Raw genomic sequence first — 26421 nt, forward strand, 5'->3', positions numbered from 1 at the left:
GGGGTATTTTTGGAGCTGGGAGGATCTCCGGCTAATCTGTGAATGATCGGCCTCGGCACTTCACCTGAAGTGAGTCATTCCTGTCCTCCGCTCGGTCGTCCTGGTTACTGGTCTGCTGCCGCCGCTGCCGGAGCTAATAAAGGCAGAACCTGAGGGGAATGGAAAGCTCACACGTCTGAGTCACGGCGGCCGACGTCTCTGGCGATGAGGAGTTCGGCGTGCGACCGTGCGTCTGAATTAAAGAACCACACGATTAACGCCAGCGTGCACCCTGTCTTCTGCCCCCTGGTGGCCGTTTCTGGCCTCCAGAGCGTGTGAAACACACGCCTGTGTGAGTGTTGTAATCTCTGTTTCCTAAAAGGATTAAAAGGGCAAGTGAAATCTGCTGGTTTGATCCTCCACTCCAGAGCCTGGGCGTAAGCCGCATGCTGAGAGAAACTCACCGGGAAAACACGCTCAAACTCGGGCCCGTCCGTCCAAGCGAAGCGCAGCTCCAGGAACAGGTGAAAGGCCTACTTTAGGGGCCGGAACTGGAGCTGAAGTGGAACTTCTCCTCCGAGCAAGATCAGCTCTCATCCTGGCCGGGAATAAAAGCCGCTCTCGGGTGACGGTGGAGTTATTATATACATAACTTATATACAGTGTACTATTGGATAAAAGTCACGTCATGGTCAAGTGAGTCCTGCACGTCAGCAGCTGTGTGTGGTGAGACTCCTTTTCCTCACCTCACATTGGGCCGCGCTGCTACAAATACTTGTTTTGTTTGAGTGGTAACTGTGGTGTTTTCCATCAACAGAATCATGTTTCATGGTTGAAGCTTGACTTTCAGATTCAGCCAGCGCTTGCTGACTCCCAAATGTCACTAGAGCGCCGATGACCACTGCACAAAACAGAAACCTCTCTGTCACGTTGCTGGCTTTTAGGCGGCAGTTTCATTCGCGGTTCATTCTGTGTGTGTCACCATTGGACGTATGACACGCAGCTAACCCTTCCCCGGTTGGTCCCTGGGATCCAACTGACACTTTTGGATGAGATGATGTTGTTCTACCTTCTTGGATATGCAATACTGATGGATGGGTGGACGGATGGACGGATGGATGGGTGGACGGATGGGTGGACGGATGGGTGGACGGATGGGTGGACGGATGGTTGGACGGATGGGTGGACAGATGGGTGGACGGATGGGTGGACAGATGGGTCTGAATTTGTAGACAGTCATATCTGAGGGATGAATGAGTGATCATCAAAGTGATTGATGATCTGTCCTTTAGATGTTCATGGAGACATTAGGAGACATTCGATTGGTGGCTGTTGGATGAAGACATATTGAAGGTGAATGAATGAACTGATGCGGGATGTTTGGATGGATGTCACAGAGCAGGGGAAGATACCAACGCGATGTGTTGTGGAGAGCAGTGATTCGCCGTGGAATCCTGGTGGCGCTGAAGGTTTGGCGCTCGGTAGAAGCGAAGGACCAGCAGCCAGTTCAGGTTGGAGTGGTGGTGCTCTGCAGACCCAACACGGAGGCACCAGGTGGAGGCTCCTGGAAACAGAGTCGCATGATGAAGCCATGAAGGTGGAGACGGTTGCTGGTCAAGATGGAGGTCAATCGGGTCTGGTGCTGCAATAATGGACAACATTTCTGGTGAATTCAACTTGAGTAGTAACTTAAATCCGGATGGACGGATGTCTCACGTGGCGTAAGGGGTCACTAATCCAGGAATTGAGGTCAGTCTCTGTCAAAGTGGAAAAAGTGTGCCACTACCGGAGTCACGTAACGGAAACTCTGGCAAAAATAACCCTTCCACCCGCACATATGGTGCGGTCGGCATCACACATCATGATTCTGCGGCCGCACATGCGCACGCACATGCGCCCGCACATGCGCCCGCACATGCACGCGCCTCCACGTAAATATAGCCAGCGTTTCAAGGCTCATCCCCGCGTCCCGCAGCGCTCGTGTGTGCTGCTCCACTCACTTGCCCAAGAGACCGCGGAGGACAAAAATAGTCTCCTCCACAAATGAGCCACGAAGTGGAGAACACACATCACTGCAGGGTGAGTTTCTTTCTCCCCTCGTCCACGCGTGCTGGTGTCACTCTCTCCGCTGACCCTCCCATCATGGTCCCTGCTGTCAAAAGGGTCTCTGTGTGGCCCGGCACGTGGCGTTTACAGAGGGGCGTTTGGTGTCACCACCTCCTGCCTGAGAGGCCGAGCCGTGTGTGACTGATCCGCCGCGTCCCGTCGTCCATGCACGGCACATTCAGCAAAGAAATCTTCATATTATTGACACATCAATTCCATCGATAGCTTTATGGACGTTTTAATCTTTTCAAGAGCCAGTCGTGTTTTCATTGATTTGTGTTCCTGGCTCATCACGAGGGAGCCCTTTAATGGAGAGCAGAGACGTTAACTAGACTTGTTTCATCGGCGGTGAGCTATTACTGTGTTGGACTCCAGCTTCTCTACTTCTGCGATTCAAACTCTCTGTTTAACTGTGGCAACCTCCGCAGCAAACCACAGTCCGTTCCCGAAGCTTCTGGTGGAGGTGAAGCGATAACTGGTTGTTCATCGGTCGGCTGTCCCCTGCCTCTCACCCGAGGTAGCTGGGATTGGCTCCAGTGGAAGGAAACACCCTCCTTCTGAGTGACCAGTCACTAGTCACGGTTTAACTGAGTGGGCGGGGACGGAGCCGCTGCAGAGCCGCGACGGCACCAAACACTGATGTTCTATCTGCGGGTCTGAGGATGAAGAAGGAAGTGGGACTCCTTCTCCTGAGAGTCTGGATTCACAGTGAGAAGCTGTGTTATTTCAACATGGCCAAGTTGTGTTTCTGTGGAAGGAACCTGACATAATGAGAACTGATGAAGCTTCATGAAGCCTCGTTGTAATTTACCTACTGTGCGCTTGACAGACCCCTTTTGTAGTTGTAAATAGACTGAGAGGGAGCGGCATTTTTTGTTTTCACAGGCTGAGCAGTGAGTTCAGTAGGCTGATGTTATGCTTGCTTGCCATATTTCATCAGTCCATACGATTCCAACCCATTTTTTCTTCACACAATCTCTCACTCGAGTTAAAAGTCATTTCCATTTTGTACGTTCAGAAAACTCATGCAAACATGTTTCTACCTCGTTCACACACACATTTGGTCTGATCTTCTTATCGAATCGCCTCATGACCAAATGAACAACTGGAGTTCTGCATGTGAGTCTTGGGGGGATTTGACTCTACACACTGTCTCACGCCAACATCTATGAACCCAGACGACACTCTGCCTGAAGAGGTCTGTAGCAAGCGCACGGCTCAGCTCTGGCGTTTCTGCCACCTCTTCTGTCGGTGCTCATCGTCTGACTTGCTTTGGTGAACCTACAGAGGAGAAATGGGCGGAGCCGAAGCTTGGCCGCTATTTTGCGGTGATCCATCTGTTGGAGGTGTGTCGACGCTAACGTTAGCTTGCATGTTAGCAGACTTTTGCTAAGAAGAAATAACACACACAATCATTAATGTTGTGACGTTAACGTTGTTGGAGCCTCGGTTTGAAGGGATCATGTCTAGTGTTGGGTCACAGGACAGTCACATGTGACGCACAAGACCCAGTGTTCGGGTGAGGACTGGGACAGGGCCAACCATTTGGGTTGTAGAAGAAGTCGTTCTCAAGCAGCAGTTTGGCAGACGCTGCCCCCAGCTGGTGCGAGTCAGTACTGACTGAAGGCAGAGGAGTGAAGCGGGTCGTGCAGTGGAACCGGGCACTCCTGGCCGAGTCCTTGCTAGTCATGGTCTGTACAGTACTGCTGTGCATCTTTGTGGTCACCACTGGGGCTGCTGGACCTGGAATGACTATAAAAAATCCCCTGAAACCTTCACAGAAGAGGACCTGAGTCATGTCTTGACACGACATGCTCCTCAGTCGTGTCCACTGGAGGCGCTGGTTCTGGTATGAGCTCGGCTGGTTCTGACAGCTGCTCTCGAGCATGACCCGCTTCCGGGTTCCTCCCAGCCAAACCGCCTTCGCTCCGGTCCAGCCGTCACCTGACTGCTTTATCAGCGCAGTGCTCCAGGAGCAGGGGAAGAAGCTGTGACAGCCGGCCGGAGGCTGTTTACACGCTGCTTCATCAGCCCTGCACCGAGCAGCGGCAGGATTGTCTCCGAGTGGACGCCCCCACTCGTGTGCTAATCACTTCCCGAGCCGAGGAGGAGCAGGGGTGTCAGGGAAGATTTGGGTGGCAGCCGGCTGCGTCGCCTGCAGCAGTGCAGACTCTGACTATTGTGCTGTGGCTCATGAGTCACTGGTGTGAGTCACATTTCTGCTCCCAACCCTGTGACGTGGCTGGGCTCATGGAGCTCACAAACGCACGGTGAAATCCATGCTTCCTTACTGGCTCCAGAGCCTGCCAGTGTTGGAGTCAAGACCACCTGCCCTGCACCGAGTCAAGACCAACACGGGCCACACCACGGTGTTGCATTCGAGCCAGTTTGAGCTCTGCTTCTCCTCTCACCACTGACGTGAATAAGGAGCTTTAATGGCCACCAAAGAAGGTTTTTCAAAACAAGAGACTTAACTGGTGGGGAATTTTAGCTCGGCCGGTGTCAACAAACCGATCCTGATTGAGAGGAGACCAGGACCTTGAGAATGTGGTGCGGTCGGCAGTACTGCAACATAGACCCCGCCCTCACTGGAGCCGCCCTCCTGACATTTGTCATCACATTTCCCTGCAGTAACATTGGGCGACTCTTCACCTGAGTGGCGTCTGAGCTCCGCCTGCCGCTGTAGATGGAGACATCTGACCGTCTCAGAGCCGATACTCGCTGAGCTTGAAGAACGTTACATCTGGTGCGGTGGGCGCAGACTCACACGCTTCCATGGACGAAGACGGAGGCAGATGAATGTTCAAACTCCCGTCCCTTTCATTCATGCTGCAGGTCTGCTCTTCATGACACGTCTGTTTAACACAGAGCCTCTGTCGTGTGACCTATTAACTCAAATCCATCTGTCCTACTGGACTCAAGACTGAAGACTGCAGCAGGCAGCAAGGCCTTCAATCTTTTCTCTGGACTTGTCCTCCTGAGTCGCTAACGTTGGATCGCTGAGACGACTGCATCAGCTGGAGTCACTGATGAGGTGATGTGATGAGGTGACACAAGTCATGTGGTCATTTCAGTCTGAGGAAAAAATGGTGACAAAAATATTGAAAAACAAGCGTCCAGGACGGAACAAAGTGGCATTCATTCGTGGATGAATGTGTGATTTTAAATGTGGTGTCCATCTGCCTCTGCTCAACCATCTCCTGTTGACACTTCAGATGTTCACATTAAGCAGCTCTGAGCTTCGTGACATTTGCTACACCAGTCATCATCCTGGGATCAAGTGCAGCTCCACACTTCCACTCCACGCTCCAGTGGCCCCTTTCTGGACTTTTGGAAGCAAACTGCAGAAACCAGTGATGAGGCTTCATGAAACAGTAGTGGAGGGTGGATGAGGCTTCATGACACAGTAGTGGAGGGTGGATGAGGCTTCATGACACAGTAGTGGAGGGTGGATGAGGCTTCATGACACAGTAGTGAAGGGCAGATGAGGCTTCACGACGCAGTAGTGAAGGGTAGATGAGGCTTCATGACACAGTAGTGAAGGGTAGATGAGGCCTCATGACACAGTATTGAAGAGGAGATGAGGTGTCATGACACAGTAGTGAAGGGTAGATGAGGCTTCATGACACAGTAGTGAAGGGTAGATGAGGCTTCATGACACAGTAGTGAAGAGGAGATGAGGTGTCATGACTCAGTCGTGTCATGAAACAGTGCCCTGATGTTCAGAGGCCACCAGGTGGCACTGCCGGCTGTAAAATGTTTGGACTTGAACAACCAAGTCAAAGGAACATCAAGAGCACCATCTAGTGGCCTCATTGTTTCATCAACTCGCGACACCAAAAACGTTAATACAATTGAATCAGTTAACTTGACTGAAATGTATTTCCATTCTTGTTATGACGCAATTATTTCCCATGTTTTTTCCCACATTTTGATATTTGCACTTCATTCGCTGAGCAGCAGAAAGAACAAACTGACAGAGGTAGCTCGTGCGGCTGTGCGCTGCCTGGGATATGACCTGAGTGATGGTGGAGTCAAGACCTGGTTCCACCTCTCCTGCGTGTGTTTCCCTCTCAGTGAAGTGTCATTTATCCAGAGAGGCAGGTGGAGCTGGGCTTGAGAGGGCTGGGGATCCGACACGCTGATAACACCAGTGGCTTTGTAACATCTCCTATCAGCAGCAAGTCAAGTCGGAGATACTCCCCGGAGAGATGACAAGTATCTGTCCTTTATCGTGGGAGAGGGTTCAATCTGTCCACCAGAGATTGTTCCTGTGAGCGACCCGGGGCAGACACCGATTAAACAACCTTTGTTGGAGCGAGGTGCTGCCGTCTCAGTTGTCCGTCACCAGGTTCACACTGTGCTGAGTGCTGCTTGCGAGTGCTGTTTGTCATTTTATGTGGGCTGTATTCGCTACACAAGGGGAAGAAATGTGGCTTATAAATATCCGTTCTTCACACCGCGAACACATTCAGTTCTCTCATTTCCAACCACTCATCTGTTGCCAGTCTGCTGACTGAAGCTTCATCAGGGAAGCTGAAGCTCTTTCCCTCGACAGCCGTGCAAAGCGACACAACAACGACGAATCCGTTGGTGAAATACCATTAAAGCGAACCTGATTTTCCGGCGGTGAGGTGGGGACTCGCCCGAACTCCTGAGATGAAAGTCTGCTCTGACTCTAAGTTGTGATGATAAAACGCCACCCACCAGCCGTCTCTGTTGCGCTGCCAGAGCCGGTCCCATTACCATGCATTATGCATGGACCCGCTGCTGAAGTCCGACGGATGTAAAAGCTCACGGAGGTCTGCAGCACACATGCATCTGTGAGGTGAGACGTCATGAGGGAGACAAGTTGCAAAGGTGTGGTCCTTATCAGGAGGTAAGGCTCGGCAGTCCAGAGGCCTCTCTTTGGAAGTTAAAGTGGACTCAGTCTAGGATGGGGCGGTGGGTCGTGCTGCTGGGTCCTAAACCAGAGGATAAGTGGTTGGCTTAAATCCATGTCTGTAACTTGTCGTGCGTCTTCCTGTCCAGGGTGTCCCCCACCTCTCACCCCTGATCAGCACGTACGAATGAATGAATATCTGAACGTTGACTTTCTAACTCCTGTGTTCTCTGCTCCTACAGGAAGAATGGCTGTGCCTCCACTGCCAGACCCAAAGGGCCACGTCGGGCCAGCTGGGCGAGGAGCCTCCGTCAGCCCAGGCCAAGCAGCCACCACCCGATCCCACCCCCACCTCCACCCCTGCTGCTGTAGATACCAACCCTGTAGAAGCAGCTGACCCAAGTCCTCCTGCCCCTCAAAGCAAGGTAGAACCCGAAACACCTCCCACACTTGCTCCTCTGTCACACACTGATGACGCCCCGCTGCCCCCTACTGTTAGCCAGGCAGACAGTGAGTCTCAACCCAACGATGAGGCCATTTCAAGTTCAGAGGTTGCTGGTGAAATTACAGAGCAACAGCAGAGCCACTCAGAGAAGGAGGCAGATGGTCATAGTGTGGAACATCTGTCCAACGAAGAACAAGTGACACATCCAGAAGCTGATACTGAAACACAACCCCAAAGTGTCTGTGGTCCCTCTGCTCCAAAGTGTGAACCCACCACCGAAATGAAGCAACCGCCGTGTAGCACAGAGGGCGACGACCAGTCCGAGACACAGATGTCAGCTCTGCAAACAAGCCCTGCAGACAGAGCAGCAGAACACCAGAGTTCTCCTGACCTGCTGAGCGAAACGGTCTGTGAGGCCACGGCCGCTGCAGATCCACCGAGCACCTGTGCAGGAGTCGCAGACCAGCCGCCTCTCGCTCCGCAGAGTGAGACACAAACTCTGTCCAGCGAAGCAGGTTCAGACCAGACAGCGGTCCCCCTGGACGCTGAGTCACATTCTGAAATTGCTCAAAGTGGAGCAGCAGCTCTTCTGCCAGCGGTGGAAGAAGCAGAACCATCGGAGGAGAGGCAACAAGAAGTGACAGGTGGTTCAGTGGAGGGAAAGATGGATGAAATATGGCATGAAAAGGAAGCTGAACCAGATCATGGCCCTCCAACAGAGGAGCCCCCGTTGAACCGGGGTCAGTCCGTGACAGCAAATCCAGAAAGCGTTTGTGTAGACAGGGAGAGTTTAGAAAGCAATAATGTACTGGAAGAAAAAGCTCCAGGAGGCGCTGTTGCAGCCCCAGTAGTTGAGGAACAGGAGCAGAATTCTATCATGGATAAACAACAGGAGGAACCAGGGCAGCTGGTTAGGAAGTCTGCAGACGAGCTTGAACTGGACCAGTCTGAGCCTGTGAAATCTGACGTGACCTCTGCAGAACAAAACCCACAACCTCTGGACAGCAAAGACTCACAAGGTCCGTTGTTAGATAAGCGTCAAGCATCGGTCGGGAAAACACCCATCGATGAAGCTAAATCTCAGGACACTGCAGTGACTGCAAATGAGAGTGAAACGGCAGGCGAGGCTGAGATGGAGTCCAGGGAACAAGCTGAAGACGGCAAGGTCGACAAGGAAGACCAGCAAAGTACACTTGTTCAGGGAGACGGTAAAGCAGCGCAGCAGTCGAATGAGCAGAAACCTCTCGTAGAGGCTGCTAATCAAGTCGAGGCCACAGGATTAGAACAGAGCGAAGACAGCGCTAATGAAGTGCCGTCAGACATGGAGCTAAACAAGGTGGAGTCACAAACCAAAACTTCAGAGGCAAAGGAGAAGGAAACCACAAGAGAAAAGCCAGAAGATACGGAGCTTGTTTGTAGCCCAGATGGGGAGTCTATTGATCAAACTGTCCATGACTTGGTTTCACCTGATGCACCCGCAGACTCTCAAGTGCTGGGCAGCACAGGGTGCATCCAAGTGCGGCGTTCTTCCTTCACTGAGGCACAAAGTTCACACCCAAATAGTGCAGAAAAGACTCCAGAAAAAGAGACAGAAAAAATCCTGCAACTGACAAACATTATCAGTGAAAATCAGCACGCAGTTCTGAGTGGGAATCATGAAACGCACCCTGTAAAAATCCCACAGGAAAACATGCCAATCACTGACACAGAAGTCAAACCCAACTCAGTGCTGGTTGACTCGCTCCCTGCCGACACTCAGGAATCTATTTCAGTATCAGGGGCAAGTGACAAACTCACAACGTCAGGGTTTGATGTCGGAGAGAACTCCGAATCAAAGGGCGATTCTGGAGGTAAATCTGTAGCCCCTGCTGTACATGCACATGTCCCAGACTCTGTAGTAGCTGAGCCAGATGAAGGCCGGCAGGAGGAGGCGAACACGGCGAAGCAAAAGGAGATGGCAAATGAGCCTGTTGGGATGTCTGCTAATGAAGAGCCTGAGGTGACTGTGCATCGCTGTAGCAGTAGGACTTAGCTCGACTCTGTTTCCTTACCCGTGTTGTCTCATAGCAATGTGTTTGAGTGTCTCTAAATTGACTTACTTTCCTTCCACTCCTCAGGTGACCCTGAAAGAGCCGGCGAGCGGAGAGGCGCCCGCCAAAGAGGCCAGTCCCACCAGCCCGTCCGACCTTGCCAAGCTGGAGAGCTCGGTTCTCCCCATTCTTGAGGCCCAGACAAACACACAGCCTCAGGACGAGCAAGGCAAAGCAGACACGTTGAAGACCAGGCGTAAATTACAAGTCCTGCCTCTTTCACCCGATTCCCCGAGTTCTGAAGACGACAGGGAGTCCCAGGATTTAATAGGCACGGGAACAGCCAGGAAAAAGCTTCTCGTGCCGATGGACGTAAAAGCAGATTCACTGGATGAAAGCAGCGAGAGCTTCGGGAAAGACAGTCCTTTGTCGGGAGATGATGAAGAATTTATTCGGAAACAGATCATTGAAATGAGCGAGAACGAGGACGCGTCGCCATCTGATGAGGAGAATCTAGTGCGAGGAAAAATCAAAGAGGATGAAAGGAAGAAATTAGAGCAGGGGACACATGCAGTGATGGAGAGAAGCCTTTCGGGAAAAGCCAGAAAGCTCACCAAAAAGAGCACCATAAGCCCAGAGGATGAGGAGGACGGTGTACTGGAGAGGTCAACGGGGCTTCTGAAAATACAGGAGGAGGAAGGTTTGACTGGCACCGGGGTTCGACAGTTCCAAACCATCGAACTGAGCGCAACAAGCAGCCCCATTTGCATCACTAATGTGGAAGGAGACCTTGAGATGGAGTGTCTCACCGACTCGCCCGACGATCGCTCAAAAGGTGAGGGCTCCTCCAGCTTACATGCATCCAGCTTCACTCCAGGTACCTCCCCAACATCCCTCTCCTCACTGGACGAGGATAGCGACAGCAGCCCCAGCAACATTCGAACAGGTGAGGGCAAGCAACACCGGAAAGCCCGGCACAGACAGCCAGGCCAGATGCTGCCGACGATCGAAGACTCTTCTGAGGAGGACGAGCTGAGAGAAGAAGAGGAGCTGCTCAGGGAGCAAGAAAAGCAGAAGGGGTCGGGTAAAAAGTCAAAGAAAGACAAGGACGAGATCAGAGCTCAGAGGAGGAGGGACAATTCAAAGACACCACCCAGCAACCTCTCCCCTATTGAAGACGCCTCGCCAACTGAAGAGCTGAGGCAAGAGGCTGAAATGGAGGAGATCAGGCGATCGTCCTGCTCCGATTTCTCCCCGAGTATCGAATCAGAGCCTGAGGGTTTTGAAATTCATGCGGCCAAGATTGCTGCAGTACAAAAAACGTACAAGCTGCCGACTTCCGTGTCTCTTCATTCCCCCACCGAGGACCAAGAGGCTGATAAATCGCAGAAGAAGGCCCTCAAATCTGCTGATGAAGCCTACGAGGAGATCATGTTGAGGGCAAAATCCCCAACTGCTGAGAAAAGTGAGGTTCTACCTGTGAAGGAGTCACTTTACGGAGGGATGCTCATCGAGGACTACGCTTACTCATCTCTCATCGACAATTCCACCAGTAACGTTGCGGAGCCAGAAAACATTGTGGTACCAAGTGAGCCCAAAAAGCTGAGATCACCAGATGAGGTCTATGAGGACATGATAAAGAAGCGAAAGGAATTCATGAAGCTGGAGGAGGAATACCAAAGTATGCATTCAAAGAAAGCCAGCTCAACTCCTGAAATAGTTTTGCAGCCGGCTGAGAGCACCGCTCCTAAAACCAGTACCGTGACAATTGGGAGAGATGGACGACCACTGCTGGATGCAGAAACTGCCTATGAGGAACTCATGAAAAAGGTTCTGACTCCCGGAAGCAGTCCCACCCATCCGGAGCCGGATGTGGAAGCCGCTGCATCTCCTAGAGCACTGCATCCTATTCCAGACTTGAAGGTCACTCAGTGCTCGTCGGGAGAGCTGTCTTCTGATGAGGAGAGTGTGTTTAAGAAGGAGGAGGAGGAGGAGGAAAAACCAGCCGCGTCAGAAACGCCAGCTGAAACGGCCGTATCTGAGAGTGTGGAAACACCCACACCAGAACCTCCAGTCGTGAAAGAATCCCAGGCCGATATCGTCGACTTGTCAAGTGCACAGCAGAGGACGTCGGCTCCTTTGATAACCACCGTGTCGCCCTTACCAACAGTCCCTCAGTACACACCTGGTGTCCACAGTGTCGTGTCAACTGCCCCACCTGTGCCCCCTAAACCAAGTGTTCTCCGTCGGGCCCAATCTCAGGAAAAGACAGAAGGACCTGTTACACCTCAGCCGCCACCGCCCACCCCCCCGAAACCCACCGTGTTTCCCAGAAAAGCCCCTGTTCCTCTTCCGACACAAGCACCTGCAAGTCCACCGCAATCGTCACCGACAAGACAAGCAACAACTCCAACATACAAACCACATGTTCCGCCTCCGGTTCCTCCGAAACCACCCATCCCTGTAGGAATCTGTCATGGTGTTAAACCACCAATCGCACCAAAACCTGCATCTCAGCCTGCCTCACCTGCCCATATCCCTTACGCATCGAGACCTACGGCACTTCCTACTGCAACTAGCGAAATAGCCCTGAATCTGAGCCCCACCTCGGAGAGCAAACCTTTCCAGTCCTCACCAAAGTCTCCAATCTCACCAAGGTATGCAAGCAATCTCCGTGACACGTATGTGGTCATCACACTGCCTTCGCAACCCAGCTCTCCGGTGGAGAGCATTTCAACCCAAGCTCCATCTACCCCTGCCGCAACATCTCCTTCCCACCGCGCTCAACCTCAAACGTACCATCAATCACAGCCCGCATATACTCAGCAACACCCACAGCCGACGCCTCCTCATACGACCAGAGTGCCTCTGGCATACACACGCGTAACCGAGTCAATTGAAAGTCAAGAGATTTGTGGTCCTGAAAAACATGTCTCGAGTTCCTGTCATATCATAGAGGCCGTGTCTGCGTCAGCGCAGCCTCCTGTGGTCATGCCAAACCTCATCTCTCAAATGGTCACCACCGAAGTTCAAAGAACCACTGTCTCCGTTGTTCACGAAAGGTCCGCTCCGCCGGAGCCAACTCCAAGGGCAAACGGCGTCCCGATATCTCTGGAGAAAACAAAATCCCCGGCACAGAACGGACAGGTTCGCCAACCCTGCGAGGTGGTGGATCTGAGGACTATGAAGGTGGACGCAGATTCCCAAACGAAAGGTGTCGATTTATCTGCCGGCCAAGAATCCAGGCGCCAGACCTTTATATCCGATGCCAGTCGGCAAAACAGTGCCGTCCAGTCGCCCGTTGTCAACCTCAGCGCGGAATCATCCACTGTCTCCATTGTGACCGATAGCATCACAATTGTGACTTGTGCTGCGACAATACAACGCGCTGATAACATAGAAATTGCTCAGGCATCCTCCATTCCCCTTCAGTTAACGAAAAACAAGGTTTTTGAACCCGTTTCCCAGATTGTGTACCGACCTGTTGATGCTCAGCCACCTGCCCATTCTGGCACAGAAATCCCGATTAATCTCTCAGTTGGATCAAGTACATGCAGTGGGACTTTTCAAACGACCCCCGTCACCATTGCACCCGGATCTGTTCCAACTTGTGCCGCCAATGGACTGACCTCAGGGACAACCACGGTGGCTGGCGCCGTGGACCTCAGCACGGCGAAACCATTCAACACCGTGGTGACAGTTGACGGCACCTCGGTGGATGTGCTCACGGCGGTTGTTACGGATGACGATGGCAAACCCGTTGATCTGACGGCGAGCAAAAGAGCTGTTTGCTGCGATGTTGTGTACAAACTGCCGTTCGCGGGAAGCTGCGCGACGCAACAGTCCACCCCACCTCTGCCAGAAGACCGTTTTGGATATCGTGACGACCACTACCAGTATGAGCGCTCCTCTTTCGGCATGCGAGGGTTCGGCGGAATCAAACCCTCGATGTCGGACACCAACCTTGCAGATGCAGGCCTCTTCTTTTACAAGAGCAAGAACAGCTTAAATTTCAGCGACTCGGCCGAGGTAGCCGTTGACCTTACCTCGGCGAAGATGGCTGATGCAGGTCAGTGCTGTGACATTGCTGACCTGTCCATAAAATGCAATTTCGAACTTCTCCAGTTGATTTATGGCTGATGCCACTTTTTTTTTTTTCATTTTGCATGGACAACTCATTTTTTTTTCTTTCACGGTGATCATTTCTGCATGTGGTTGCATGATTTTGGATTATCACCTTTTTTTCCTGTCAATTTCATCTTTTTGTATTTGATAAGGCATGGCTTCTGAAGTGACCGACTTCGCAATATTCAGACTCAACCGCTGTTTTTGGCTTTGACAGGTGAGGCAGTTGACTACTCCAAGAAAAGCACGTACGCAGGGATGGTCATTCCACCCTACTCCCAAGCCCGAGTCACCAGTGCTGTGGGAACTCTGTTCGGAACGAGCAGCGTTCTAAGGTCTTCTAACGGGGTTGTGTATTCTTCGGTAGCCGCCCCTATTCCGTCAACATATGCAATAACCACCCAACCCGGCTCCATCTTTAGTACGTCATACAACAGCTTGTCTGCAATGCACACCAGCGACACCATGCCCTCTCTCTCCAGCCTTGCCAACATGCCGCTAACAAGGTCCCACAGCTTCTTGTCCACAGTTTCCATTACGTCTGCAGAGGAGCAAGGTGATGCCCCGCTGAACCTCGAGGTAGCTAAAGAAAGTAGCGCTGGAAGTCCTGCTACAAAAGTAACTGCTTCTTTATCTCTCGACACCTACACGGATGCGTCACTGGAAGCCATCGCTGCCTCGCTCGAGGCTCTCTCGTCACCAATGGTGCCTGGAGACGGTCAGTATCAAGCGGAGCGCGAACGACTCGAGATGGAAAAGCTCAAACAGCAGCGACTAGCCGAGGAATTAGAATGGGAACGGCATGAAATTCAACGATTCAGAGAGCAGGAACAGCTGTTGGTACAGAAGGAACTGGAGGAGCTGCAGGTCATGAAGCAGCAGATCCTGACCCAACAAGAGGAGGAAAGACAAGCTCACCTCATGATGCAAAAAGAAACGTACGCTCAGCAACAACAGCAGCTCGAGCAGATACAGAGACTCCAAGAGCAGCTGCGCTTGCAACTGGAAGAGCAAAAGCTTCGGCAAATGTATCCCGGGGACTACGCTGGGAGTGGCATTCAGGAGGCGATCGTCTTAGGTCCTGATGGCACCGTGCTGTCGCGAAAGATCACAGACAGCGGGTGCCAAACTGATGAAGAGGACGAGACAGTCAGCAAAGCTTACACCGCTGGAAGGAAGAAGAGAAGTGCCAAGAAGAGCGTCGATAGTTGTGTTCAGACCGATGATGAGGATCAGGAAGAGTGGGAGGCCCAGGCTAGAAATCGCCAGAGCCGGCCTCGGACTGCCCGAGGAGAGCGGGGAGGTCAGTCAGAGATGGCTCTTCAAGCCCACACCGAGATTTCCATTCAAACGGACTCAGAGGGCAACATTCGAATGGACACCAGAATGGAGTTTTCCGACTCGGAGAGAACCTCACCAAAGAAACGACCCACCCCGTTAGAAATCGCACAGTCTCCCGGTCTGAAAGCTGAGTCCTCCTTGCTCCAAGCCCCTCCCAAATCTCCCAAAGTCCTCTTCTCCCCAATATCCCCTTGTATTTCCCCCAGTAAATCTATGGAGTTTGTGTCCTACGACAAGTCCCTTGGAGACACGAGTCCCCAGAAGCTGAAAGGCAGTGCCGACCCATCGAAAGTCTCTCCAGCGAGCCCCAGAGGACAAAAATCCATGCAGAGATCCATGTCTGACCCCAAGCCCATGAGTCCCACTGGAGAACCATCGGGTGACGGTTACACTGTGAGTACACCGTTTGAGTTTATTTTTCCATTGTGTTCAGAGACTTCTTTGACACAGAAATGATTGAAACACATGATTGAGTTGCTTTTCACTTTATAAATCGTCTTGCGTGAAATGTTTGCTTCCAGTCGAGTGATTTATTTTCACTACCCTAGAATCTGCAAAATAATGTCAAATTAAATGTGTTATTACAAGCACATGTTGATAGGGGAAGGAAACAAACACATGAAAAAATAATACCCATTTCAACTTTTCCACACACTTGTTAAGTTTGTAATTCAGGATTGAATTAAATTGCATCGTAATGTTTGTGCGGAGAAAACAAAGTGAAGCAAAGGCTACTGTTTAGTGGGATCCTCTATATATTGGCCAAAACACAGCCAGATTAGAAACTGTAGAGTAACTAAAACTTGTATGTGTAGCACATTCGATACAACACAATCTGAACCATGTTTTCACGTTTAACATGAAATCGCACGTCTCTGTGACACAGTAAACAAGTTCCCACTCTGGACCTCATTTAAAAAGTGGGTGGCTTCACCTGGAAACGGCTTCATCGCCGTGTAAACAAACACTGCATCCGTTATAAATTGATGGTGGATTGAGTTGTTTGGGTCTCCGGTGGAAACGCCTCCAGAAACAACCTTTGAAAGAGCAGCTTTTTATCTTTTCCTTTTAACACAGCTTCTGTTATACTGTCCCCAGGGAAAGGGCTCAGGCAGCACCCCGACCGGCACCCAGAAGAAGGTGAAGAGGACCCTGCCCAATCCACCGTCGGAAGATGAATCCACTGCCAGTGGTCAGACGGCATACAGCACTGGCTCTGCACGAAGACGGATGTGTCGCAATTCCAACATGGCTCGCGCCAAGATCTTGCAAGACATCGATCGAGAGCTGGACTTGGTGGAACGCGAGTCCTCGAAGCTCAGGAAAAAGCAGGCAGAGCTGGATGAAGAGGAAAAAGAGATTGATGCCAAACTGAGGTACTTGGAGATGGGCATAAACCGGAGGAAAGACGCGCTGCTGAAGGAGCGCGAGAAGAGAGAGCGGGCCTATCTGCAGAGTGTGGCTGAGGATAGAGATTACATGTCCGACAGCGAGGTCAGTAATATTCGAGAAACTCTAGTTGGGAGAGGCACGGGTGAAGACGAGGACCTGGTTGGTCTGGAGCGTCCCAGGACGGCCCCGCAGTCCGAGCTGGATGACTTTGTTCCGCCTCAAACAAAGCACGAGTACGGGAAATTCAGCCAGTATCAATACCCCCAGAGCCAGTACCAGCAGTCCCTCTACCAGACTCCGCAGTCCTACCAGTCTCATTCCATCTACTCCTCTGTCCCTTCCCTGACCAGCGCCCAGCAGCAGAGCTACCACCAAATGCTGTTGCTTCAGCAGAAAGCTGCCAGACAGGCAGCGCTGCTTTCTGAGCTGGACGCCACCAAGTACGATGTCATCAGCCGTCAACCTGACCCCACGTCTTCAGCCTTCCTTGGTGTCAAATATGACAAGTATGGCAACCATCTTGACCTCCGCGCTTTGGAAGTCGGGAGTCTGGCAGGTAGTCCTATGTCTGCCGTGTCTGATTCTTACTACACCGACGTGGAGCACCACACACCGCGGAGCTACTTGCTGCTTGAAGATGCGGCAGAACTAGCCAAAGGCAACACAGGGCTGTCCTCATCTTACAGTCTGGCCGAAAGAGAACTGGCCAAGGCTGAGAAGCTGCTGCGAAGAAGTGCTGCTGACCTGGGCTCCACTGAGTATCTGGGCTCCACCTCCAGACTGCATACGTATGGGAAGACACCAGATGAAGAAGATACGATGGAAGAACCGTACGAACTCAAGCTTCTGAAGCAACAGCTTAAGCAAGAGTTCAGGAGGAGCACAGGTGGGACGGAGAGTTTAGACCATCTGACAGGTCTCTCTCAGCATTACTACACTCCGAGCTCAGGCATCTCCAGCTACTCCCAGAGACACTACCCCAAGTCCGACAAGTACAGCATCAGCCGGCTGACTCTGGAAAAGCAAGCCGCCAAACAGCTCCCAGCGTCCGTGCTGTATCAAAAGCACAAGACGCCATTGATGGAACCAAAAGTCTCTTCCAAATACTCGTCTGTTACCGACAGCAGGGGGTTGGACACCGACTATAGCAGCTATCTAGGGTCAACCAGTGCATCTCCCAGGTCCAGTCGACTGATGCAGGACGAGATCACCTTTGGTCTCCGAAAGAACATTGCAGAGCAGCAGAAATATTTAGGATCCACCTTAGGAGCAAACTTGGCCGGCTCACTGAACTTGGGCCAAACCTTGGGGTTGGATTCGGCCTATCCGAGCGGGAGCCGGTCCAGACCGTCATCCAGACCCACGTCCTGCTACGGACTAGACTTGTCTATCAAGAGAGACCTTTCTAGCTCGTCTCTCAGGCTCAAGGGCGACGGAGAAGCATCTGGAGATATTCCAAGTTACCAAACCCCATCCGGTCGAACCAAACCAACCAGCCTGCCTATTGTGCAAAGTGGACGGGGGCGGATCCCTATTGTCGCCCAGAACTCAGAGGAGGAAAGTCCGCTGAGTCCAGTCGGGCAGCCGATGGGCATGGCCCGTGCCTCGGCGGGACCGCTGCCGCCGATCTCTGCCGACAGCCGGGACCAGTTTGGCTCGTGTCTGTCGTTGCAGGACTCCCAGCAGCAGCAGCAGCAGCAGCAGCAGCATATCAGGGAAGAGCCGACACGGGGTAGGGGGTATGTGCTGTTGGATGAACTCCAGGGCACCATGTCAGATAGCGAAGGTAAAACAATGACTGAATTTTCCTTGAGAATAACTTGCATGCAGTTTGTTCTGTCAGCGTGCGTCATTCCTTCTGTTCTGGCACTTGCTTTCTGCACATCCGGCTCCAAGTCAGAACGTTTGTGCTTGACTGGATCTTCCCGCTTGCTGTGTGTTTCTGTGTTGGTGTCTTCCTCTGTTGAATATTTGAAAGCATCCACATAAAGCAATCACACTTTTTTAGGTGGTAAAAAGTTTGGTGCCGATTCAGCACTAAATTCTTACCCGCTACAAAGAAACGTACAGCTAGATTTAGAAAGTGATCCATCAACCTCGACACGCTGAAAAAGTGCCTCCCCAAAGCAAAATATTAGAGGCTGCGCACGTGTTCCCCGAGCTGTGTTTGATGGTAAAAAGGTGACACTTAGAATGGTGCTTAGTGACACTGTCTGTGGTGGTCTCTGCACGTGTCTGGTGTGTGCAATAAAAACTAATGCTCTTGCATGTCTTGCTCTGAATGTCTTCCTGGTGTTGCATGACTGAAACGCCTGCTTCCTCTCTTCTTCCACACACTGTTGCTTTCACCACCCACGTGACCAACATTTTCTCAAGCCTCTCATGAATGAACCCTAGCGGAAAAGCTGTTGTGCTCCTGACGATCTCAACAAATGTGGAAGCCTATTGACCTGACGCAGAACCCTGTGCACACTTTCAACTGATTTGCCTTTACAGTGCTAAGTGACTCCCTGATGGCTCTGAGCAGAGACGATGCATCCAAGGGTAGGGCATTCACCAGCCCCTCAGAGGCCATGCTCCCCACCATGACTCTCTCTCACTGTCTCACTGCATGCTGCTCAGCGGACCAGGAGTCCCTCCTGCACTCACCTCACCCCACCACGTTAGTCAGGGTCACAGACTTATGTATTTATATCACATATTTCTTTAACCGTCTCATCCATATTCTAAACTCCAGTGCGACACTCTTCATGCATCAATAGACTTCCAGGACTGACATGAAACTTGCTTCACAAGTTTCTGTGGACAACATGGATCTTCATGTTTTACAGACAACATCAAGGAAATTGAGCCTCCAAATCAAACGCACTGACACAGAATTCAAGGAAGTAAAAATGCATGTCCTGCCACCAACATAGAGCTAAAGACTACACATATAAATGGAAAAGTTAAAGTACCTCCCTGCGCACACACACACACATCCTTATGTGTACGGGTCACACTTCAGATTGGGAACCATAAACATGCTGCTTATTCACGTGTGTATTCGCAGCACGAGTATTACTCATGGTAAAGTACTGGTATTAGTGTCTTGTTAAGACTAGAGGACTAGATGTTCCCCTGGAGGAGTCACCCACTGTTCAGAGTATTGACTGTAAACAAACAAGAAATTCATCAAATAACAGTGGGTAAGCGTTCCCCAAACTGAAGTGTGACCTGTGTATGCGTGTACTAATACTACTACTCATCATAATAATGGCCGACATGGAGGGGTTCAATTGCTCACCTCATATCATCTCTGTATGGCGGATGGCTTTAGCTTGCTCACAGCACATGAGTTACAGTGTAACCTTTAACCGTAACTTTAATGGCCTTCTTCTCCAAAATAAGTGGGATGGACTTGAAGTTTTTATCCTCTCTTGAACTTCATGTCAGCAGGTCCACAAAAGTACAGCGGTTCCAACTGCTCGTCCAATAGTTTTGCTCCAATAGAGTCAAGAAATATCAAGAGAAACGTCTCACTGTGCTGGCGTATCGTCATGGTAACATTGAGCACCGCCGTAATAATCGTATTTACCATCTTAAAACAATCTGAACTCATATAAACACTCTTAAACTGAGTTGGAGGCTCTGATGATGACTGCACCATTTGATACTATGCGCAGTATTTTTCATTCTACTTTGGTCGTATGTTTTGTGGAGACGGCTGGAGCAGCTCTTGCTCACCTACTTTGAGTCCAAAGGTCTGAGACGCCTGTTGAAGACCAGCAGCATCTTCATTCCTGGCCAGTGACTTGCGAGGAAACCCTTCCAGGCTCAGTTGGAGGAGACGTTAGACCCCTCCTGAGGCCAGTCTGTTTCAGGGTTAGGGTTAGTTGAAGCAGAGACATGCCGTCTCCGGCTCAGTCTCTGGTTCCATTCCTCAGTCAGAGCGGCCCTCATGGCTCCAGCATTAACACTTTGAACTGAAGCACTAACACCAAGTTAGAATGTTCTGTTGATGTCTGCGGTGAGTCTTGGTGAGAAGTGGGATTAAACCCTGTGTTTTCACTCTACCTTCCTGAAGCCTACCACCTGAGACAGGAGGAGACCGACTGGTTCGACAAGCCCCGCGACGGACGGCTGGACGGACAAGAGAAGAGACAGGTGACGCACGTGTGCTCCCAAGAGAGTTGGGGTGCAGGGTTGTGTTCCCGCCAATCAAGAGGGCACCTTTTCCCCAGTGAGCTGTCGCGAGTCTTCCATCGGTTGGTTGACAGTTGTCTGCTGCTGCTTGCTTCAGCTGGCGCCTGATAGGTCGACCTGTGTGCTTGTTTGGTTGGAGCACCAGCCTGCACCCGCTGTGGCCCTTTGAGGACCGGCCTGAGAGCCCAACTGTACACACTGTTTTCCGTGTTCGGCTCGGCACCATCAGCAGAGTCCAGTATAGTGGAGATGCTGTGAACATGAGAGGCTTTTTTCAAATACTATTTTATACCAACATTAACGGATGCAGGTTGCTGGGGAAAGTTCCATGTCTGGAAGACCTCAACACTTTTTCAGGCTCCTACATCCTGAGGCCATGGAAGTGTGACCAGACACCACACTAATGCTTGAGAAAATCACCTGTCTCCATTTGTTGGTCCTACAATGACAATATAGTTCTCAGGAAGACAGAGTCAGGGAGAGGCAAGGTGGGAGTCAGATGCCAGACCTGCCAAGAGTTTTTGTCACGTGATGGCGTCAAGCAAGGCCAGACCTAATGTTGAGGGCTGGGTCGGGTAGTGGTACTGCACAGAACTGGCTTCCCCGGGGGCATTTTTCCTCCCATCCTCCCCCCGTGTGGTACTCAACTCTTGTTTCTGTGCTCTTCCTGAACTACATGGGTGACGAGGCTGTTCTATCGCAGGGTAAAGGACCGTACTACCCCTTCCCACACCTCAGGGTGAAGCTGCAGAGGGACTCTAAAGACCGGAGCGTCTCAGGTATAGTACCACGATAACAACGTGTCAACGCTTCCGTCTGTCTGTTAGCAAAGTAACGCGAAAGGTAATGATCAGATTTCAGTGAAACTTTTAAGGAAAGGTGGAGAGTGGAACAAAGAGCCGACATGTAGCACAACAAGCTCCAACCATCACTATAATTCGGATGGAAATGGAGAGTAATCAGCTTATTGTCAACCGTCTTGTTCTCCCTAAGGAAATGGACTGGGCATCCGTGTGGTCGGCGGCAAGGAGGTCCCGGGGAGTAACGGAGACATCGGAGCCTACGTCGCCAAAGTTCTTCCCGGGGGAGCCGCAGAACAGACAGGAAAGATCTTAGAAGGTATGTTTTCAGCAACAACTCGACAATACAACGACTGGATACGATCCCAGGACCATTGGTGTCTGAAGTCAATTGAAGTCACCCGAGTGTCTAATTTGCTGTCTGCGCTGCAGCTGCAGGAACTCAGCGAGACCTTCCCGACAGCAGTATTTATGTTTGTTTAAATAGCCTGACCAGGAGTTGGGTCGCCAGGTGGCCACCTCCCTGGGATTTAAACTCATGACCGGCACCACGCAGTGACACAGTCAACGGACGACTGACCTGCACTTTCAAGCAGTGATTTCATCACTGACTTGAAGAGTGTTGAATGGAGAGCTTCAGTTTTGTCAGTCTCAAGTGGCCCCTCCTATACAGGACAACACACACACGAGACCGATAACTCAACTCCGTCTGTGAAAAGTAGTGTCTTTCTTTAAAAATCAGTCACATTGCAGCATTTTTTGTCCTCATATGAAGCCCTTTTATGCCTTATATCACATATACCCAGAGCATCAGGATGTCACACATTATGACCAGTTTGATTTGAACATTAGTAAAAAAAAAAAGTTTAAAAATAAAAACTAAAATGTATCTGAGCAGAAAAAAAATCCCCCCGTCGTGGACCATCCATCAAGCCACCCACCGTTTTCTATTGGCATTCCACATACAGCCCGAACCCCATTGAAAGTACAGGCCCCTGAAATGAACTTGCATTTATGGAATTCAAACTGTCACTTCAGGGGTTTGATTTCTGAAAAGTATGGAAATCTGTGATCCAAATGGAAGTGGGATTAAAGAGGAAAGTCATTTGTATGGAAAAACCGCTCCCTGGGCCACAGGTGAGGAGCCAGGACCAGGTCCTGAACGCGTCTCGGCTGGTTGTGTTGAAGTGGCTGCTGAGGCCCAGCACTGTCAGGCCGATCATGGCGTTCGCAGCAGGCTCACACCCGACAGCCTGTCGTCCACAGCACAGGACGGTCGCGAAGCGCCGGGATGCCGTCCTCGGGAACACGGCATCTCCGAGCCACAGAATGTCTGGCTGACAAGTCGAGGTGTGACCGAGTGAATGAAGGAAAAAAAGCTCACAATCCTGCCTGTCGTTCACACATGCAGCTCGAGCGTGTCGCCGCAGACCCAGGCTGATGAGCTGCTTTAATCTGTGTAAGTCCAGCAGTGTGTGGTGAAGACGGCGCAGCCGGTGTGCAGTGCTGCGTGGCCTCGCTCTGGCTTGGGCTTTCAGTCTGGCTCCGCTCTTTCAATGCTCTGATGGGACTCCCCACTGGTCCGCAGGAATGCAGGTCCTGGAGTGGAACGCGCTCCCTCTGACAGGGAAGACCTACGAAGAAGTGCAGGCGCTGGTGGGACATCCTTGCACTGAGGCCGAAGTGTGCGTCAGACTGTGAGTACCACCTGTGAAAGTGCACGTGCACGGCCTCCTCTCCACTTGTGCTGATCCACTCTTGCTCTCTGGTTCAAACCACCCGTCACCTCCTCTAAGGAGAGGCCTTCTTCTTCACTGAAGTGCACCGTCCCTCGGCAACAGTGACTTCACTAGCTGAGATTTCTCCTGTAAACAGCCCCTCAAACAAATAGAGGTCGGTGGGCAGTCTTGAATCAGGCGTGTTCAAAGTGAGGCCCAGGGGCCACGCGCAGCCCTTTATCAGCTTCCAGGTGGCCGCAGCCTCTCGTGGGAATCCTACAATCTGTGTCCAGCAGAGAAGCGAAGATACACGTAGAAAGCATGGGGCACTAGAACACAGTCGCGCTTGACGTTTGCCGAGCTTTTCCAAGCTTTGCAAACCAAGGTGGGGTTAGTTGAGTTCAGTCGCTATTGTAGTGTAACAAACGTAAGGAGATTCGTGAAGTACGAGAAAGAGTGATGGAAAACGTAAAAGAAATGGAAAGCTGTCAAAGTGACCTAGCAGAACCCTAACATTCGTCGAGAGACGAGGGTGAGTCCACAACAAAGCCAATGTCTTCAATAGAGTATCATGAGGCCTCATTTAAATACTGGTCTTTGCACACGTGTGAATATTGCACACGTTGCTGTATCTCGATGCGAGCTCACACTCCATCTACAACGTTAGTTTTTCCAACATTTCGCTTACGACTAGAGCACGTCAGACCAATCCAAGCGCTTGTTGACACGTCACATGCTGTGACTTGCGTGTCGCGACTATTGTGTATTTAACTGCGTGTGCAAAGACACGTGCGTCAATGTTCGTGTCTGAAATTCAAGCCAGTAGATGGGTCCTCTCTCATGACATGACCAAGAACTTGTGAGGAATCGAGCGCAGCCAAATGCCTTGATGGGAGACTCACAAGGAGACAGGTTGGGGAGCAAGAACAATGATACAAACAGAAGGGTCACAGAACCGGGAGATCGACGAATGGGAATCTGAAGATAGAAAAACAAGCACGATGGTCAGACATGACAAAATGACAAACGTACTCACCATGGGGGAAACACAGAATCAGAAGAAACAGGGTGGAGGTCAGAACACTATTTCAGGCACCAGGGAAAACCAAAGACTCAGGAAACAAGAAAGTGAGCTGGCGACAGAATGAATGCGGAACGCGAAAAGCCAATTTACCTAGATACCAAATCTGGCACACGCTGCTGGAAGCAAGGTGCTTAAAAGGACTGGAAGGATGATTTGTCTATGAGCTCCAGCCGTGTGCCATTAGCAGGACCTAAGAGGACCAGGGTTCAGGTGATACAGGAGGAGACGGACCACGGCACAGTCGCTGCTGCTGACCACTGTTCTGGAGAGAGGGGGCAGAACTAAGGACCAGAGACTGGCAGTGTCTCAAAAGGGAGGTGTGAAGGTGTTAAGGACCAGGTTCTGGTTGAAGAGTGCCACCAGCTCTGCTTCCACTGAGGCTGTTGCTCGACCCACTGTTGTCTGTCCTGCAGGGACCTGAACATGTTGGCTGACGCTGACGGGACCCAGCATCTGGACTTCCAGGAACACAGCAAAGGTGAGCTGTTTACGGTTGTGTTCCCGTCTGAGGAATCATGGCGCGGCATGAATACACGTGCGACCAACCCAGGAACGTTACTCCCGTGAAATGTTGAGCCATAATCTGAGAGCTGTCAGGATTTTAGAGAAGCACCCACCATACTCATCTGGCGGGTGCCTGCCTGGAACTATCAACTGTCCAGTCAGATACCAGGGTCACACATTCACTTTCAATCAATTTGGTCTGAGGAGAGTGAGCTAGGGGTCATTGCGGGTGCCTGAGCCAGAGCAGTTGAGAACCACGGCCTCCAAGCTTTTACTTGATAACAGAATGCTAGAGTAGCCTCACGCGGTGCAGTTGAAAGACATGGGCCCCATCTGGCATCAATACTGAGGCAGCATCAGTGAGCACCTCCATCTCGTACCCCTCAGGTGAGCGACCGCCGAGGTCACCGGGCGTGGACCCCAAGCAGCTCGCAGCAGAGCTTCAGAAAGTGTCCCAGCAGCAGCTGCCCTCCTCCACCTTGTCTTCTGGTCTGCCAGCGTCTTCGTCGGCCACGGCCAGTCCAGCTCAGCCTGGGTCACCGTCCTTCAGCAAGAAGCGCCACAGCAGCAAGGTGAGCCATCAGAGTCTCGGTTTGAGCCGGTGTTTCTCTGGTGAGGAAGGAAGACTTGCTCCGTCAGCTGTTCCCTTCAGAGGTTGCCCTGCACTTTCACCTGTCTACACCGCCCTCTAGTGGCACCGTCATCTCCTCCTTCATCATCATCCTCTTCAGTTGGCTTCATCTGCAACATTCTTGGTCCAACACAGTGTCTCCTCTCCACATGACCAAACCAGCTGTCCTCCCTGACTTTGACTCCAGACCTCACTTGACCTCAGTTCTGCCCACAGCGACGTGTTTTTACGCCTCTGTTTCTCTGTTTAACTTGTAAAACAAGTTGATACCTCAAGGTTGGACACTTGACGGTGACTCATTTTCAAAGGCTTGATATGAAGTTATGAGTAGTTTCGCAGGACAACCCACTAAAACATTTGTCCACGGTTCTGCTCCCCACAGACGGCAGAGGGAACGAAGAGCCAGTCTCACCCCGTCTCTGGAGAAATACAGGTCGGTAGGAGCAGAGTTCACATGAGCTCGGATTTCACACGGAAGATGACATCAAAGAATGAAATAGTCACCATTAGAAGATTGAACTTAAACGGCCGGGGATGAGGAGAGCTAAAAGATGGCCGTCGTGCTAGTGTGTGGTGTGACGTCTGAATCGTGGTCCGCAGCTCCAGATCCACTACGACAAGCAGCTGGGCAACTTGATCGTTCACGTCCTACAAGCCCGGAACCTGGCGCCGCGGGACAACAACGGCTACTCAGACCCGTTTGTTAAGGTCTATCTGCTGCCGGGGAGAGGGTAAGTGGAGACTGCACCTCCGCACCACACCACGCCTTCCACCACTTCATTCCTGCTGCTGAGGACACACACACGATGACTGACAGATCGTGCATGTGCATCCATGCGTTTGAGCAGCAGTCAAGGGAGGCGAAGAGGAGAGTGCAGGCAGGGTGGAGACGACTGAGGAGAAGTTTACAGGACAGTCATGTGAGCTGCCACGTGGCCTGTTGAGAGACTCAGGAGTCAGAGATGAGAAGATGCAGGTATCATTGGGAGAGGGACACGTGGGAAGGTTTGGAGACCAAGTCAGGGCTCAGGTCTCCTCAACTAACACCAACACTCGGAAAAAAATTGCACCAAACCTGCACCAACTTGTAGCCGTGTATGTGAGGTTTTCAGAATGGTGGTCACTCAAAGACTTAAACTGGTCTTTTGGAGAAAATGGGGATCGTCTTTTTAATTTATATTTTATCTATTTTCTTATCG

The 26421-nt window shown here is 51.3% G+C and overlaps 1 protein-coding gene across 12 annotated transcripts in view; it reads left to right on the top strand.

The window, feature by feature from the left end:
* Positions 1-26421, top strand: part of pcloa (piccolo presynaptic cytomatrix protein a) — a 52531-nt gene that overhangs the window by 10669 nt on the left and 15441 nt on the right. For 8 of the 12 annotated variants that reach the window (XM_053864239.1, XM_053864241.1, XM_053864232.1 and 5 more), the window contains exons 4-16: positions 7210-7392; positions 9530-13511; positions 13785-15301; positions 16007-18086; positions 18797-18844; positions 20367-20446; positions 21189-21264; positions 21479-21604; positions 22874-22982; positions 24501-24565; positions 24979-25163; positions 25605-25655; positions 25823-25953. In XM_053864239.1, coding sequence (XP_053720214.1) covers positions 7210-7392; positions 9530-13511; positions 13785-15301; positions 16007-18086; positions 18797-18844; positions 20367-20446; positions 21189-21264; positions 21479-21604; positions 22874-22982; positions 24501-24565; positions 24979-25163; positions 25605-25655; positions 25823-25953 — 8633 coding nt within the window. The other 4 variants (XM_053864234.1, XM_053864244.1, XM_053864236.1 and 1 more) reach the window with 3 other exon arrangements.

The sequence above is a fragment of the Synchiropus splendidus genome, chromosome 4 (assembly GCF_027744825.2).
Source record: "Synchiropus splendidus isolate RoL2022-P1 chromosome 4, RoL_Sspl_1.0, whole genome shotgun sequence".
NCBI lineage: Eukaryota > Metazoa > Chordata > Actinopteri > Syngnathiformes > Callionymidae > Synchiropus > Synchiropus splendidus.